Source organism: Lontra canadensis, unplaced genomic scaffold (assembly GCF_010015895.1).
Source record: "Lontra canadensis isolate GAN:19392208 unplaced genomic scaffold, GSC_riverotter_1.0 scaffold34, whole genome shotgun sequence".
NCBI lineage: Eukaryota > Metazoa > Chordata > Mammalia > Carnivora > Mustelidae > Lontra > Lontra canadensis.
In genome coordinates this window covers 19729528-19747809 of record NW_022631028.1, presented here as the reverse complement: position 1 = coordinate 19747809, position 18282 = coordinate 19729528, and the positions used below count along the sequence as shown (strand labels likewise).

General features: G+C 43.3%; 1 protein-coding gene across 1 annotated transcript in view; it reads right to left on the bottom strand.

Moving 5' to 3' along the window:
• The window catches only part of LMCD1 (LIM and cysteine rich domains 1), a 58062-nt gene extending 40097 nt beyond the window's left edge, over nt 1-17965 (bottom strand). The window contains exon 1 of the mRNA XM_032867460.1: nt 17785-17965. Within this exon, the coding sequence (XP_032723351.1) occupies nt 17785-17826 (42 nt within the window). The 5' untranslated portion in view covers nt 17827-17965. The remainder of the gene's footprint in view (nt 1-17784) is intronic.
• Between the last annotated feature and the right edge of the window lie 317 nt (nt 17966-18282).

Here is an 18282-nt window from a genome sequence, read left to right as displayed (position 1 = left end):
AGTCACTTTGAGAAAGAAAAGTACAGAACAAGGCAGAAAGTTCCAAATCCTATATTGAGCAATTGATGGCTGGCTGATGGCATCCTTGTGATGGCTGTGCATGGAAAATGCAGGAAATCGCCTTGCCCAGCTCAGGACTCTGACTCCTTTGTTTAACACTCCTTTGGCAGAGTAAAAATGATGGTGACCAAAGGAAAGAGGAAACCAGCCTCTGTGCCACCAGCTTCTTGCTGACAGCTGATGGGTACACATGGTTGAATCCAGAGCAGGTCCACAAATTTTACGTATAAGGGACTCTGCTGGACTGAAGTGATAGGATTTTTAGGACTGAACTAATATTTTCCTTTGACACCAGCTCCCCTTTGAACTACTCACAGGCGCTTCCCAGGCTACCATGAATAGTGAACTGCACAAAAGCAAAAGACGTAACCGTCCTTTCCTGTTCTTGAGAATTACCTGCTTTTAGACAAGTCAGCCCATTGTTTGAGGGGCATCCTGCTTATTTGAAATAGGAATAGGAGGAGGGTCCTCCTACCTCCCCCCACGTCCAGACTTTTTAGGGATCTTCTGAGACCACTAGGCTGCCAAAGTGTGGGCATTGTTTTCATTGACCGCGCAAGGGATTCCCATAGCGCAAGAGTGGGACACGGCATTTCTTGCCAAACTGTTTCCAGAGGCTTCAGTGCTATCTCTTTTAAACTTGTCTTTTTTCTTTCATGGATAGGCCCTGCCAGTTCTTGGGAAGATGTAAGTAAAGCCACTAGTCTCGCTATGAGCCAGAAGTTATCCAACCCCCTCGGGAATTTTATCAGAGATTTACCAAGTGGTTTGAGGGAAGTTGAGATAAAAGAAAATAAAGTCCTTGTAAGGTTTCTTGACTCTCCCCTCCCCCCATTTCCTAAATGAGAACAGGCTGTTGGTATCCCCAGGCCTAATACCTTCAGGCCATACTTGGAAATTAAAATCTAATTGGCTTTTGGTTCTTAGGTTTCAGTTTTTTAGACACCTCCTCTTGGATAAGACTGTCAGTTTGAGGCAGGCAATAATGAACATATAAACCTCCCCAGTTTTATATGACCCTTAATTTTAGTGGCCTAATGTCTTAAGAATGTCTTCCTATAAGGATGTTAATTTGGTGTGTGTGTGTGTGTGTGTGTGTGTGTGTGTATACATGTGTCTGAATTCTTGCAGCATTACTGATCTAAGGATAACACAATTTTATTGGAGTTAATTTTAGAAATGGAGAGACTTAGCAAACCAACTTGGAGAATTTTTAATCTTGCTTATCTGAATCTTAATATCATAATAGCATGTGTGCCATGTAAAAATACAGTACTGTTATTAGAAGTCTGGAGCCTTTGCTTATGCAAATGATTCCTGGTGGGAATCTCACACGTAAATTCTTAGATTAGCTTATGACAATGGAAACCTTGAGACACACACATTTCCTTCAGCCAACTTTGGTGCCTGGATATTAAGAAACCACTTGTGTTTTGTGTGCTTCTAGCAAGACCGTTCCTCACTTTAAAAAAGTGCACTTCTTATAAATGACTTCCCTCTTCTTTTTCTTCGCTATCATGTTTTTCTTTCTCTTTCTTTTTTTTTTTTAAGATTTTATTTATTTATTTATTTGTCAGAGAGAGAGAGAGGGAGAGACTGCAGAAGCAGGGGGAGGGACAGGCACAGGGATAAGCTATGGGATCCCCACTGAGCCTGATGAAGGACTCGATCCTAGGACCCTGGAATCATGACCTGAATGGAAGGCAGATGCTTAGCCAGCTGAGTGACCCAGGTGTCCCTACCATCATATGTTTTTCAAATATTTCATCTTTTCCTTGATTTTCCCCCTCATGAACTAGTTGTACATAACTTTATATAGTGCAATTTTATGTTTAAGAAAATCTGACACAAGGAAATCATAGGTTCTCAGAAGTGAAAATGCCTTAAAGAGTATTTAGGTCACATTTTTCTATGTCTAGTTTTATGAAACAGAAATTAGCAGATGGTCATTCACTTGGCAAATAATTCATTTTCAAGGACTCACCTTTTGCAGTTCATCTAACACAATTAAAATGTAAAATCAGAACTCCAGAAGCCAAGTCACTTTCCAGAAAATTATCTCTTGAATAATTTTAGGATATTCATTTAACCACATGGCCCAGGAAAGATGCTGTATTCCTCTGGGCCTGCCCATAAGCAGTTCTTTCTGCTTCCAACATTTCTCTGTCCCTTCACCTGACTTCTATTTGTCTTCCAGGTACCCCCTCATGTGGTCTTAGAAAACCCTGTATTTTGTACTGCTTTGTAGTACTCATCACAGTTGTAATTATCCAATCCTGAATATAACTCTTTAATGACATCCTTTCCTGCTAGACGGTAAGCTCTAGGGGGGCAGGGTCCCCGTGTATCGAGTTTATTCCTTTACCACCAGTGCCTCAGACACTGCCTTGCACATAGTAGCGTCTCAGTGAACATGTATGTGTTTGACTAGCTTCTTTTATAACACTTTCATTTTTGCTTTCGATCAATGCTTCATCCGTGTTATGGGAAAAGCTAATGCAAAATAGGTATCCTTCATCTGAGGCCAATGCCTGCGGGAAGAGTTGGAAAAACAAGAATGGCACTGATTTCCTATAGTTTCCAGGATTTTAGCCTCCCCTGGTTGCCCAACCCTTCTTAGCCCTCCTCAGCGGCTCCTTTCTCCTCTCGAAGGTTCCAGCATTGGTTCTGACCTCCTTCTGATTCTCAACATGCTTCTCTCTTAGCATCCATCTATTCCAATGGCCTCAGCAGTTCTCTGTGGCTCTCAGTGTTATCTGAAGATAACAGCTCTTGGATTCTCTTCCTGGGCTGACTGATGGAACTGCCATCTCACTTTCTTTGCCACCAAACCCGCTGGTTCTCCCCTGTTTATGGTATTCCTGCCTGTCCAGTCACCCAGACCTGTGGTCTGAATTCTGGTCAGTCGTTCAAGGCAAGTAGACATGGAAAGAAATGCTCTCCTCTCTGGGTAGAAGCCAGCTTTTCCTCTTTGAGGGGCCCATTTCTAGTTTGTGCCATCCCATCTGTGGTGTACCCCCAAAGGTAGGAGATGCTCCCAGGATGGGAGAGCCATTTTCTGAGCTTTCTGGAAGGCGACTCACCAGAGACAGAAAAACAGACTTCTCTAGAACAATTCAGAATGTAGCAACCGCAGGCTTCTCCATGAAACGGAATATATATAACCACGGGGAAACTGAAAACTCAGGCCAGCCTGAGAGTCGCTAAGCTCTGTAGACTTTCCATGGCATTTCTAGTCTTGGCTCATTGCTTCGGAATATCCCTTTATCCACTCTTGCCCTTGAAAGGATTTTTTGGTGGGGCACTGGGGGAGCACTGTTCATGTTGGAGTTGGAGGAGTTGAACCCAAGCCCTGGCTGCTTTATCATTACCTGTGTGATCCTGGTGAGCAGTTTCTGCTCTCTGAACCTTGATTTTTTTTCACCTTTAAAATGGATCATAATCCCTACCAGCCTCATGGGGGTATTGTGAGAATCAAATAGGACACTGCATATAAGATGCTGAGAAAACTGTAATGTACTATAGAGATCAGGGTTAATTGAATATTAGATGTTTATGAAACCCTATGTTGCTCCTCCATGAATTCTGTCCTCAATATGCCATCTGTGTGATTATTTTTCTTTAAACAAATTACTTAAAAAACTTAATTCTTGAAAAAAAAACCCCTTTACCCCTAAAATGTATTAAAACAGAAAGTAACCATAAAAATTACAACAAATATGAAACAACATCACTAGATTCTAGCTAATACCATTGTCTTTTAAAAGGTTTGAGCCTGAGGGCTTCTCTCTCATGAGGCCCATCTTTCCGGAACCCTGTAAACATGTTACATATACATAAGAAATGACATAGAGGGAAGAAGGAGAGCTATGGATTGAACTTCCTTCATTTAATTCATGTTCATCATCTAGCTATGTCACCATGGCAATTTACACAATCTCTCTGAATCTGACTCATCTGTAAAATGAGATTTCTGTAAACATTAGGAAAACTCTGTAGCACGGTGCTTGGCCCATGGCCTGTGCTTGGTAAGTGCAGTTAATATGCATGGGTAAGAGCAGAGCTTCTATTTTAGTCACTCATATTAAGGGCAGAACTTAATGAAATGTTTTGTGTTGTTGCTTCTGAGGACTATGGAGTGACTAATAAAAAACTGAAGAGAAAATTTGGGGCCATTTGTCAGCTAGCAAAGTAAAGAGGTGAGTTAAAGAGATTAATGGGACCACCCAGATTTTAGAAAGGTGGGAAAAATACCAACCAGCAAAGCAATTTCACCCAGCAAAACTTTGAAGAGACACACTCTTTCAAAAGAGAGTTCATAAAAAAAAAAAAAAAGAGGTTCATGGTGTCCAGGGCTAGGCTAAAATTATAAAGCCTATGAGAGGTGGTGATATTAAGTACTTTTTAAAAAAAGGAGTGCCAAATCTAAGTTTTCGGGATGAGAAGAAATATGATGGGTCCAGGGCCTTCTCAGAATTTCTTGTACTTCAAAGAGCATATACTTGGCAGTGACTCCCCTACTTTCCTGAGTTTGGTCAACGTGGCTGAGGGAAGGCAAAACTCTTAAAATCCACACAGATGGAACTTTTCCACTGGCCCTATTTTGGTATAAATATTCATCAAGGACTAGAAACTTAAAAAGTCGATATGGGTCTGAGCTATAAGTGGTTTGGACTAAACTTCAGCCAATTTTCAGTCGTCCTGCTGGCTCTTGTCTCTCAAGAGGGCCAACTCTCCTGAGATGCGGCTGCTGTCGTCTAGAGACCTGAACCAACTACCTCCCGAGACCACGGAAATCACTGGAGTTTGTTCTCAAGAGACTTCCAGCCAGAATGAGGGGGGCCTCAAGGGTCAGATGAAGGTTCAAGTCAGTCATTTGAAGGAAGGAAACAAATCAGGCCTTGGTGCATTCACTATCCTAAGGCCAATCCTTTCGTAGGCGAGTCTGCAGGAGGATAAAACTTGGGACCAGACATTAAAAATTCAGAGTCTGGTTTGGAATGGTGCCTTCCCCAACCCTCTCACTTTCATTTCCTTTTCATCTCCCCATGCTTCCTAGATCTGCCAAAAAGTCTCCCTCCCATGTCTCTGTCCCCACTCCTACTATGCCAGTTCTGATCTTGGTCTATAGGTCCAAGGTTTTAGATTAAACCACATGGGTAAGGATACCACTGAGGGGTGCTGGTCTCACTTCCTCTATTCCAGGTCTGTCTTGTGTCCTTTTCCCTCATGTTCTTTCTACCCCTTTTCTACCCACTATGAGTTCTTTGTCTCTACCAGTTTCCCAAAGTGATTGTATCTTTTCAAACATTTTTTAAAAAGATTTTTCTATTTGAGAGAAACAGAGAGTGCGCACACTCATGCATCCACATGGGAGAAAGGGCAGAGGGACAGAATCTCAAGCAGAGTCCCCACTCTGCATAGAGCCCCACAAAGGGCTGTCTTGCGATGCAGGAGATCATGCGTCAAGCCAAACCAAGAATCAGACTCTTAACCAACGGAGCCACCCACATGCCCCAGCAAAGTGGCTATATCACTTTACATTCTTCCTGGCAATGTATGAATTCTAACTGTTCCACGTCCTTATCAACACTTGCTATTGTCGGTATTTAATTTTATTACTCTTCTGGGTGTGCAATGCTGTCTTATTGTGCTTTTGTGCTTTTCTGATGAGTAATAAGGTTGAATATCTTTCCCTACACTTAGTGGCCATTTAGACATTTTCTGTGACATGGCTGTTCAAATCTCCAGCTATTTTCTTTTTAAATGGGACTGCTTTTTAAAAATTTATTTAAAGGATTTAGCTATATATTCTGGATATAATCCTTTGCACATATATGTACTGTGACTATTTTTGTGGCTTGTCTTTTACTTTCTTAGTAGCATCTTTTAATGAAAGTAAGTTGGTTTTGGTGACCAGCCTTCATATTTATTTTTTGAGCATTCCTTCCAGATGGAAATGTCACCAGGATATAAAGTTTACATTACTCTCTTACTGCTCTCACATTCCACACAGTAATAAACTATGATAACTTTGTGAATATTTTTTTAAAGCTTTCTAAAGACATATTACCTCTGTTTGTCACGGTTTTCTTCTTTTTCTTCTTAGTCTTCTCTGATTTCTTATCACCTCCTCCTGCCTCTTGCCCTTTATAAATCAGGTGCTTTACATGTGGACAAGTGCTGATTTTTCATGAATATTTATGATGTGGGTTTGGAGTTCTTAGTGCTTTAGGGTTGCCTATCCCCTCTCTTTTGCCATGTTTTTGTACTGTAAAAGCTCTCCTCTGAGAAACAGGATAGTTTGGTGGCATAGAAGTGACCTTCCCAAATGGGTGCGATTAGGAGAGGTAAATATGTTGCCCAGATGGAGAAAGTGGCAAACTCAAGTCCCCTTGGGCAAGTCCCCAAACTCACATCAAAACAAAAACTGGGAGCTGTTGGCCATCTCACTCAGCTAAAAACTGACACTAGGTCTCCCAGAAGGCAGGAACTAACCCAGGAAACGATGCGTTGACCTTAATCCGAACAATATGTAGGACTTAGTCAGTTACCAGAACTGGGACATTAGAAAAAAGTGGTCATTGCATCCTGGAATTGAGCAGAGCTAGGGAAACAGAAGCAATGGGAAAAAGTTGCTGAGAGAGAGAGAGAGAGAGATTTTGCTCGTGATAAGGATGAACTTCTAATATTTAGAGCGGTTCAAAAAATAGGTCTCTTCAGGAGGTATGCATGCTGGTCAGTGGTATTCTCAGAGCATCTGGCTGTCCTGTCCAATTCACCTCATGTTTAAGGCTAAGGATGGGATGGCTGAACAGAATAAAGTTTTCAAAGTCTTTCTGAACCTGAAATGCTATGATACCTCCAATTTTTACCCCAGCTCTTCCACTAACTAGCTCTGTGACCTTGAGCAAGTCACCTGACTTGCTAGACCTGTTTCCTTGTTTGTTAAATAAGGAGAATGAACTAGGGAGAAACTCTGAGCCCTTTCTATCTCCTAAAAATTAATTGTAATTGCTGCAATATATAGTACAAGCATTATTCAAATAAGTGTATGATGATTTTCCTTGTCATGGCCCAGCCTGGGGTGTGGAGGCTGGTGACAACAACCATTCTAGATAGTGTGACTCTTATGTCTCTCCCCATGGGCTGTTGGGGCCTGTCGGCTGTGTAGGAGGACAGACTCAAGGAAACACAGCTTTTCCATCAAAGTTCGCCTCCTTTTAGGTCCTTGCAAACACAGGCATGATCCTCGGGGAAACTGACAGGGAATAATCTGGGATTTTTTTTTTAATGTACCATATACATATATGCTACCATATACAGCTAGCAAAAACCAAGAACAATCAGCCCAGTGACATTTTGACATCCAAACTATGTGTTTTTCGTTCCTATTCCTCATCTGCTCTAACCCATGGCAGCGAGGAGCCCACATTGTCAGGCCAAGTGAGAACTCTGAAGAACTGTACAAGAGGAATTGTTTTGATGTAAGATTCTGGATCTCATTAAACAAGCTCCATATTTCAAAGGGTTGACTTTCTTTCACTTATTTCATCCAAGAGTCTTAGTTGGGATTTTTCCTCTAAGTATCATTTATGGTGTCAGAGTCTAAGGGTGAATAAAACTTGGGGTGCACAAACATGTCTGAGAGATTCTGGACCGTTTTCATGTTCTGCTCATACATGCAGTGTGCTGAATTTCATAGGGCGTGTGCGTGTGTGTGTGTGTGTGTGTGTGTGTTCCTTTCTTCCCATTGATATTGCATATTCTCAGTTATCTGAATCTAAATCTTCTTGCAGAAGTTCAAACTCAAGGGGGCTTGAGTCGGCTGGATCTCCTTTGCTGGAACGGGGAGAGTCTCCAGCCACGGTCATAAAGTTTTCTGTGTGCCACTTTGGCAGGGCCTGCTACCCTAATCACTCTCAAGTGTTCTGGTTGAGAGGCAAGAGGAGCAAGTCCTCAGATGAGAAAATAAAAGACACATATGTGGGGATGGAGGGATACACGGAAATGTATTTCTCCACAGTTCAAGATGGAGGATATTCCCCAAGTTAGAAGTCAGGTAGGATGGAGAATATACGTGTCAGACTTGGAAAGCATAAAGCTGGACCATGACCTGCTCCTAACAGCTCATTTATCCTTGTCTCTCAACACTCGGCTCAGATGTCGTCTCCTGGATAAGCCTTCTCTGACCCCCCAGGTGGGGTTAAGTACTGCCTCTTCTGATCTCCCTCAGTTCCATACGTACCTCTGATCAAGGTCTGTAGGCACTGTTCGCTCTCTGATGGCCGTGCTGGCTGTTCCTTTTCTGAAATTCTTTTCCTTCTACTTTTCCACTGATCAGCTTAGTCCCTTAGTCCCTGGCATGTAATAATTGCATATATGTTTGCACAAACTAACTTCTTAAAGTGTGCCAAATTAGAAGTGGATAAGTTTCATCAAAGTAATGTTTTTATTTTCTCTACCATTTTGCTCTCATGAGCTCTCATGAGGTAATTCCTGTTTAACAAGCAACATTATATCTCAAAAACTGTGCTAAGAACTTAACAGATCATTATTGGGGACAATAACGCTCAGGCCCATTTTAATGATGAAGAGACTGAGGCTCAGAGGTAATGTGGCTTGTCCAAGATAATAGGAAATGAGTGGCTGGGCTGGGATTTAAATCCAGTTTGTCTACTCCAAGAGCCTCAGATCTCAGTCCACTACAGCTGTACCTATTTATGTATTTGTGTATAGAATACTATTAAGGCTTTATTTTGACAGAGGTCTTAATATATTTGGGCTCTTTTGGTTGTCTGACACAAAAGCATCCCTTCTCAGAATAATGTTTTAAATGCATGAAATATGTAAGATGACAGAAAAAACCACTATTAGTGAAATAGTACCAATATGTAAAAACAGATCTATGATTTAGTAATATACATGCCTTTATTAAATTAATTAACAAGACTTAGTAGTGGATTTATTGTTATTTCAGAACATGGGCAAGTATAAGTGGTACATTAGTCATTGATCTCAGCTGGAAAGTATCGATCTCAGGATAGGAAAGTATCAGATTTCCATTGGTATCAAGGGCACAGGGCCTATATCCAGCTATCTTTTTCTAATGTAAATGTCTTGTACAATAGCTTTTTGGTTTAAAAAAAAAAAAGTCAAGGGGTTGCTAAGCTGTCAGGGCTTTTGTCTTCATTCATAATTGAAGGAAATGCTGAATCAGAGGCTGCGTATATAAGGGTGAAGTCTTTCTTCATTTACATTCCTTGATACCCTTAATTCTGTCCACAGATCCCTGGTTAAAAATGTCTCCTCTCTCTGTTTACAAGATTTTTAAAAAATCCCCTTGACTTCCTCTAAAATAAGCCTTCAAATACTGGCCCCCTACCCCCTCTCCTGTTATGGCCAGATCCCCTTAACAAGGACACTGGCTGGCCACAGTGCCAGGGCTGGGCGCAGAGCACAGGAATGCCTCAGCAGGTGGACGGCTCTCCTCTAGGATGAGGGCAGGGCTGGGCTCCATTTTCCCTCCACTTCTTCCAGCCAGTGGATCAGCTAGGACAGTCACCTTGGTAGTCAGCCTCATGAATCAGTACCTGGACATGCCACTTAGTCATACAGCCCAAATAGATTCTGTCGTCTTAAGGGCGGGTTATGGGGGTGTTAGTCAGCCAAGAATCCTTTCTCCGAGCTCCTGTCCTTTGGTGCCCCTGCCATCAACACCACTAAGGACAGGGCCTGGGGTGTTAGGCTGCCTCTGAGGAAATAGGCTGGGCACAGACAGTGTGTCCACCATCATGTCTGCAAGGCAGCTGAAGGGGCTGCTGTTTACCAGAAGCACCTGAGAGCTGCCAGGAGTTCTCCTCTGCCTCAGACTGCTCATCACTAAGTACCCTGTTTAAAATGCAATAACTGGGGTGGGGGGTACCTGGGTGGCTCAGTTGGTTAAGTGTCTGCCTTCAGCTAAGCCCACATCGGGCTCCCTGCTCAGCAGGGAGTCAGCTTCTCCCTTTCCCTCTCTCCTTACTTGTTCACTCTCTCTCTCAAATAACTAAATATATAAATCTTTTAAATATGCAAATACTGGGAGAATTATCACACTCATTCCTTTGTTACACTGTAAAAATGACTGGGGTTCGGTGTGGCTTAGAGGTGTGCAGTGCTCAGAAATAAGAGGGTGGGTAGCAAAGGAGAAGAATTAACTGTGTAAGAAGAATTGTGTGTGCATGCACACACAACACAGATGGTCAAGAGATACACAGAATCAGAACGCTGACAGGATTTGGCCTTTATCTTACCTTTATGAGAAATGAATTTCATCAGACTCAAGTTTACATGGAAGGGACCAAAATTCTCTTATCCATTGTCTAGCACCCAGCACAGCGGCTGACACACGATAGATGCTGAATAAATACTTGCTAAATGAAGAAATGAGTGACTATTACCTTGATTTATAAGCAAGACATCTGAGGCTTGGTGAGGGTAAGTTCCTATATCACACGGTTGGTGCCAACGTCTGGTCTCAGGCAAGGGAAGGACTGCTTTTTAGAAGTGTAGCAACAAGCCACCCAAAGCAAATTGTTGCCATTGACGATTTTGCATATGATGCAGCTTGAGTGTATTTATGGCTAAGTCTAAGTTTAGCTACAAAGAGAAGGTCTTGCAATCTGATATCTTAGAAGCCACATGTGACATGACGTAGGTAAGCTGAACTTGGTTTTGCATGCTCCAGCACTTAACTACCCATGGGACTTCCGTGCTGTACTGAAGACAGAGGATACCAGGAAGCAAGAGGAAATATTTTTTGAGCACGTATTAGGCATCCAGGCACTTGGTGTGCCTTATCTCTTCAACTATTGTTTAGATGTAGAACCATTGTTAACTCTCTTTCTCAAATAGGGAACCAGAGGTTCAGAGAGGAAAAGCAACTTGGCAGAGGTTGCAGACCCAGTAAATGACAGAACCATAAGTCACAACTAGATCTCCGTGCTTGCAAAGGCCATGTGTTTAACTACTTCTCAACTGGCCTCTAAGTCTTGTGGCCAAAGCTAAGTTCATAGCCAAAATGTTCACTTGACGTTCTGAAGTTTGAAGATATGAAGTTGACATGAAATCAGAGTATCCTGGGCATGGAAGTGACAGAATATAGAACATACCCTTTCCTCCCACATTCATAAAAGATGCTGTGAATCAGTGCATCTCTCAGTTATGTCTCCTGTAAATTCTGGATATGCTATTTCTCTCCCACATCTCAACTGCAGCACAAAGGGACTGACGAAGCCAATCCCCAGATTCTGCTCAGCTCTTTTAAATAAAGATTCACTAGCATTTTTGTCCAAAGATTAATTTTATAAAGAATCTAATGTTTTAAAACAGAAGGAGGAAAAAAATTCCCATAAACAGATCATGTGGATTTGAAACAGCCGCCATGGGCTAGACCCTGGTACTTCTTTGTCCTTCCAAAGGGTGACTTGCCAAATGGAGCCTTTGCTTTTTTCCCCCTCAGTGATCTTATTTCCTTTTAAAGCATGTCCTGGTGGGGGCTTGGCTGTGTTTTGCTTGGTCCTGATTCACGTGTTATTGGGTAGACCATGAGTCAGGCTGACCAGGCATGTAGAGATACACATTCCAGAGGCCAAACTTATCCTCAGGCTAAAATTTCCTGGAAGCTCTGGGACTGGGATCTCTAGGATTTTTTAATTTTTATTTTTAATTTTTTTTTGGTCAAGGTCACTGCTTCTTCAGTAATTTTAGGATACTGTTGTATGCTTCCTTAGGTTGTCTGTCTACCAGCATCCTCCCTTCAGAATTCAATTAGACTTCTAGAAAACCAGGAACCAAGCAAAATCTAGAAAGCCCTTGTTCTATACCTGGAAATGACTTTGACTTATTGTAGGTGACAGCAGATACCTACTAGTGACCAAGAGATACCAGAGAGGTACAAATGCCTGGTAACAAGTGCCAGGCAATTTCTGAATCAGACTATTAATGTGTAGAGAGAACTTGATCTCTGAGTGAAGCACACAGTGATAATCAGAGCTCCTCTTTACCAGATGGCTACTTCTGAGGAAAGCCTTCTTATTTTTTCTTAGAGTGGAACGAGATTAAGATTTGGGATCAGAGAAAGCTGGGTTTGAGTTCCTAACCTGCCATCATATGATCATGTAAACTTAGTCTTAATCTACTCACATGGAGAAAGAACACTCACATTTTTGCATGGTAGTCTTTGAGGTAAAATGGGATGTGAGAAATTTCAAGCACCCTTCATGCACTCAAGAGAGGTCTTTCCTCTCTTTGGTCTTTCCTTGAATTTGTCTATGCTAGCAGAGAATGGGTGAGTCTTCCTGCAGAGTTCTTAGGGGGACAAGAGTCCAAACAAATGGTGAAAGGAAGACCAAACATGTCCCTCCTGAGAAAAAAAGGAAAGGGGTTTGCTTCTCATATAAAGGAGCAGACAATGAGTGAAGAGTTGATCTGGAAGTCTGACAAAGCTTTGTAATTGTTTTAGTTCTGTTTCTGTTCTTGTGAAACCACCATCAAGTTTCCACACCAGATATTTAGGCCTAGGAACCAAGTTCAGGATTTGGCCACTGAAAAGAGTCTCGGTGCACATAGGAGACCCAACTTCTTGTTTGATGTTTTCTTTAAAAGCTATATAGAAAACATTTCTAGAGCTTCAGCAGATCCAGACCACTGATATGTACAAAGCTCCAAGAATGGGTTTCGGACATCTTGAATGTCCCATGTGAAGTTACAGAAATAACATAATCTTGAGAGACTTCTGTAGAAGTGGTTGGTGGCCCTGTACCTACCAAGATCATGGCAGCTGCCAGCCAAATCCTCTTTCTGATAGCAACAGAAAGGGTGTGTGTGTGTTTGTGTTGGGGGGGGGTACTTACAAACAAAGGCACTTAAAGAACAACAATTGTCTCTTCCTTCTGGATGTCCTGTAAAGCTGTTCCACAATTCTACTTTTAGTGGAACAGAGTTTTAGCCTGTTTTTCTGGAATCATTTGTTATTCGGGAGATAGTCTGGTGTATAGGAAAGGTCATTGGGCTGGAGGGAAAAGGAAGAATTGTTCTCATCCCAGGTCTACTTCCTAGGAAAAGTGACCTGTCCAAATTCAACTGATAAATAAATGCCTACAGTTATTAGGCTGACTCAACCTCTGCCAGAAAACTTTTCTCATCATCTATGTTTAAATGATGTTGGATGGACACTGGGGATATAAGAACTCCCAAGGTCTATACTCATCATGCCAGATTTCCACTTTGTTATTCACATACTATTTTGAATGTACAAGTTGGAAAAAATTTTAAAAAGGTTCTTTCCAAAGTCAAAGTCAAATTGAATACCTCTTCTGGAGTCCTGTTGACTCCAGTGGGCCGTAGGAGGAATTATCCCCTCACTGCTCTGCTCCTTACCTCTCCTCACCAGAAGTGGCAGGCATGGGGGTGAGAAAGAATGATGAACCTGTGAGCCTGTGTCAGTGTCCTTCCTTCTTGATCCCCAGCTTTTGCTGGACTCAGCCCACTCTTTTTATCCTTTGTTATCTTTGCTAATTAATATGGAGAGAAGATCAAACTATAGGCCCTTCTGAAGGGAATACCTTTTCCCACTGTCCTGGTTATGGAATGGTGCATAGGTCTGGCTAGGAGAGGGTCTTGGAGCCTAGAGGGCTGAGAGTAAGCCTAGAGATGGTCTATGATTAAGTCTTTCCCTGCCTCCCATCACCCCAGGTGGTGGATGCACTGGTGAAAGTCAATCCTCAGCCCCCAACCCCCCATATTCACACATGTCTGCACAATGTGACAAGCATATTCAATGTACAAAGTAATGGCTTCAGCATTTGTTTTCAGGGACCCTTTAAGAAGGACTTAGATAATTTCTTTTTTTTTTTTTTTTAAACAAGCCTGTCTTTTGGGCCAGGTTTCTTATACACCTATGGGCATGTCTCCAATGCCTTGGCTATTACGGTCTTTAAGTGACAGCTTAATATATTTTAAGATTGAGGGAACCAACAACCATTCTCGAGGAGCCATGTTTACATTGGATCAGCTCAGGCAACGTGCCAGCAGTGTTACATGCTGCAGGAACTGGAGGTGAAAGCAGGAAGGGCTGAGGACAGAGGGGAGGATGAAGCTAGAGGACAGAAAAGCCAAGAGGGAGGGGACGCAGAGAAGGGTGTGGGGAGACACCCAGCTGAGCCTGGCAATGCACTTAAAATCATCATTGAATGCTCCTTTGACATGGCGTTGAAGGGTGAAGAGAGGACCCTCTGGAGCAGGTCCACTAGCACATGCATAGTCCACAGTGGACATGCTCTTAGATCCCTTTGTTCTCGTCCTTTCTAAATTCCTGCAAGTGGCTTCTTGGCAGCCAACGGGCCCATATTGTTGCAGAGCCTCAATCGGCTTCAGCACATCTTCTCAGCAATCTCAAATATGGAGCTTGACCCCTCTGGGCTTCAGTTTCCTTGCCTAAAAAGTGAGGAGAGCTCCCTGTCCCCTTCCAAGCCTAAAATTCTATAACTCCATAATGAAATGACTGGTAATCTCTGTTCCATGTAAGCAGATTTTGTATCTTTTGGGGTAGAATGAAGACGAGATCAATGTTTGGCTTATTGAAACTGAGCAACTTGCTTTGGTTCAGATGAATGAAAGTTAGCTGCTCTTCAGATGGGATATTCATAAAGAAAAGTGTGTCCTTCATTCACCAAAAGACTCCTTTGAGCATTCACACACCCATCAAAATATACCAATAACAACAATAACAACTAACTCTATTTGCCAGCTTCTGGGTTGAGCCCTTTTTATGCATTATCTCATTTAACGATCACAGACCCCTTGGGGGGTAGATGTGGCTACTGCCTCTCTAATTCTCAGATAAGGACACAGACTCAGACATTAATTATGGAGTACACAAGAGCACACAGCTACTAAGTGGTAGAGTTGGGGTATGAGCCTCGCTCTGGATCCAAGAACAGTAGTAGCAGTATTCTTAAATATGCTTAATAAACAATAGAAGAACAAATCCACTGTAGTGATCGATTCCACCAAAAGAAATGGCATTTGGCCTTCCAGGCCCTTTATTACCAAGGAATGTTGACTATTCTGTGGGAACTCTCTGTACTAGGAGACCTTCTCTCTCCCTGTAGAAAAACAAATGATGGCTCAAGAGCGGAATTTAACATAGCACAGATGAGAGGAGGCAGGTAGCTGTTTCTAAGCTCTGCCAGTAACTAGATATGTGATCCATGGTGAGTCTCTCAGTTTGTCTGGGATTGGTTAGACGATCTCTAAAGCAACTCCAGGTTTTGGATTTTATGTTCTCTTGAAGACCTTTTTATGACTTTCCAGCTGCTAGGGATTCCTCATAACCTACTTCCCCTTGGGGTTGGGGCAGTAGAGACAATTTGTATGCCATTTTAAACCAGTTCTCATTCTGTAAATAGGTCCCTTGCAGCTCCAAGAGTCTATGAAATCGCTTCAAAATGCCTGTGATTAAGCATCCTGAAGCCAAATGTTATAAACCACCCCCCAACTGCTGCAGATTTAAAGTAAATATGCAGTAAAAATTTTTCAGCATGCTGTTAGTATGACACAGTGTTTAATCACTATTATAACATTCAGCAAGGAGAGTTTCTCCCCAGCTCCCTTCTCTTGACTTTCTGAGTTGAAGACACATTGGTTCATCTACCTAGTGGTGACTGTCCTCCTCATTGCCATCATCCCAAGAAGTTAAAAAAAAAAAACAAAAACCCTTTCATCTCTACCCACCACATTCTTTCTCTAAGCCTGTAATTGGATCTAAATGGAAAATAAAGCCTTTGCAGGCCAAGGAAGTTGGCCCGAGAGGGTGACAAGAAGGGGAACATGTTCCACCTCTAATCCGGATAATCACACTCACCAATGCAAAGCAAAATAAAAACAAGGCTTCCTCCAAGGGGTGGCTTTGGCCCTCAGCAAGGAGGAGGGTTTCCATGTACTGGGTCTTCACACATCATCTATCAATCTGCTTGTAGTAAAACCACCCAAAATCACCTCACTTTCTAGAGGACCCTGGGGCTTGGCCCCTTTAGCTCTAAACTATTTTACCTCAGCTGAATTTGGGGAGGCTGTCCAGACACACAAATATCCTGGTTCTGCCACAAGTTAAAAAGCATTCACATACAAAATGTACTGTCCGCTAAAACTATGGTCTTAGCTGGATGGATATTCAGTGGTTCACTGGTCGTTTATTGAGTCCTGCTGTGTATGGTATGCTGTGTTGGAATGGAGATGAACCAGAAAGGTCTGTCTTCAAGGAGTTTAGAAACATGTGTAAAGAAATAAAAGCAGTGTATGCATGACTTGTTAGTAGGTAGAAATTAACAGGTATCTTACTGAGGTCTAAAGTGTTAGGAGAATTCCATAGACGGAAAGAGGACCTGATTCTCCAGAGTCTGGCAAGTGTGATGGGACATGGTACCTTCCAGAGGGATGCCCTGATTAAGTCTGACTTGGTGTACACATTCAGAAGGGTCTGCTGGACTGTGTGGGAATCTGGGGAGGTCCGCTGTGTAATGGTGCAGCTATAAATCAGATGCATGAACTCTGTGCTTCTAAGTTATGTGGCTTGCATTTTTATTTTGATTCTGACATATGTTCGGGGTTTTTGTCTTTTCTTCCTCTTTCCTGTCCTTTCCTTTGTTTTGTCTTTGTTTTTGTTTTTCATGTCTTTCATTCTATTCCACAGGTAATGGCAGAGGACTGAGGAGGGCTTTGCCCTGCAAGAATTTAAAATGACTGCTTTGGGAGATTAACCCACAGTATACTGCTGCTGTTGTTGCTGCTGGGAGAGAAGCAGGGTCTACCGTCCCCAAAACTGGAGACAAGGAAACAGAGGCACAGAAAAGTGAATTGGTCAAAGCAGTGCCCCTAAAAAGTGGCAGGGCCAACGCTTCAGTGCCTTAGGCAATCCTTATGCACCACTGCCTCCTGGAAGGAACGCTCTAAAACCTGGGCTTCAGTTCTCCATTGGCTTAGACTGTCTGTGTCTCTGCTCCCTTCCAGGTCACTTGTCCTCTAAGCCTCTGGCCTGTGCCCTCTCCCAACTGCATCCAGGTAAGTAGCGGGTGGGTGTTGGAGCTACAGGCACAACTGCAGGCCTCTCCTGCAGTGAATCACCCGTGACCTTCTGGGCTTCAGGCCAGCTCTTCCTGAAAGGGAAACGTGCAGACCCTGGGGACAGAAATTAGTTCCCATGTGCTGGAACTGCTGCCATCGCCAACATCACCAACTAAAGAAACTGGTGTGTGTGTGTGTGTGTGTGTGTGAAAAAAACAAAACACTAGGATGACAGCAAGAGGGGAGATTAATTTATGAGTAAATATTACCCTCCCCTCAGCTTTAACCTCAATCCCGGGAGGGGTAAGGGAGGGTTATTTTTCTTCCTACAGACAATAGGATTACTACTTTCTTAAAAGTTCCACTTTATTTAAATTTTAAGTAGCATCACCGAAGAACTAAGATTCTCTGCAAATACTTTACACAATGGCTTTTAAGAGTAAGTTTTGGGGTGTGTGCCTGTTAGCTCAAATATGTACTCCCAACTGTTCTGTTTTCTGGGAAGTCTTGGAATTTAATGAGCTTCCTTCTTACGTCTAGGTAAGCCTCCGCGAAACCTGGGGGAGGGACACGGGGAAAAGGGAGAATGTAGGTAAGTACAGACAGATCGCAGCTCACCTTTTGAACTCCTTTCTTGAGGTCCTTAGCCACCTTTGCCATCTTCTCTGGTGCAGGAACAGCGCCTGGCTTCTCAGGCAGAGGCGCGAGGGCGCGCAGCGGGGACAGCGCTGGCTGAATGGCCAAGTTCGCGGGCCCCGCGGGAAGCTCTGTGCGCAGCCTGGCGCCCCGGGGTCCTTTAATTGGAGAGCGGGACTCCCTCTAAAACAGCGCCAGCCAATCCTCGCGGGCTCTCGCGCTCGGCCGGCCAATGGCAGCGCGCGGCTCCCCCTCCTTCCTCCAGGCGGCCTGGGCCGTCCTGGCGGCTGCGGCGGCGCGAGCGCTGCCCTGACGTCAGTGCGGCCGCGGCCGCGGCCCCGGCCCCTGCCTGCCCTGGCGGCTCACATCTATCCCTCGAGCAGGCGGCAGGAATCCGTCCCCACGCCCTTCTCCTTTAAAGGACAACGAGTAGAGGGTGGGGAGGGCCGCTGAGCCCCCGCGATCCATTCAGGTCAAAAG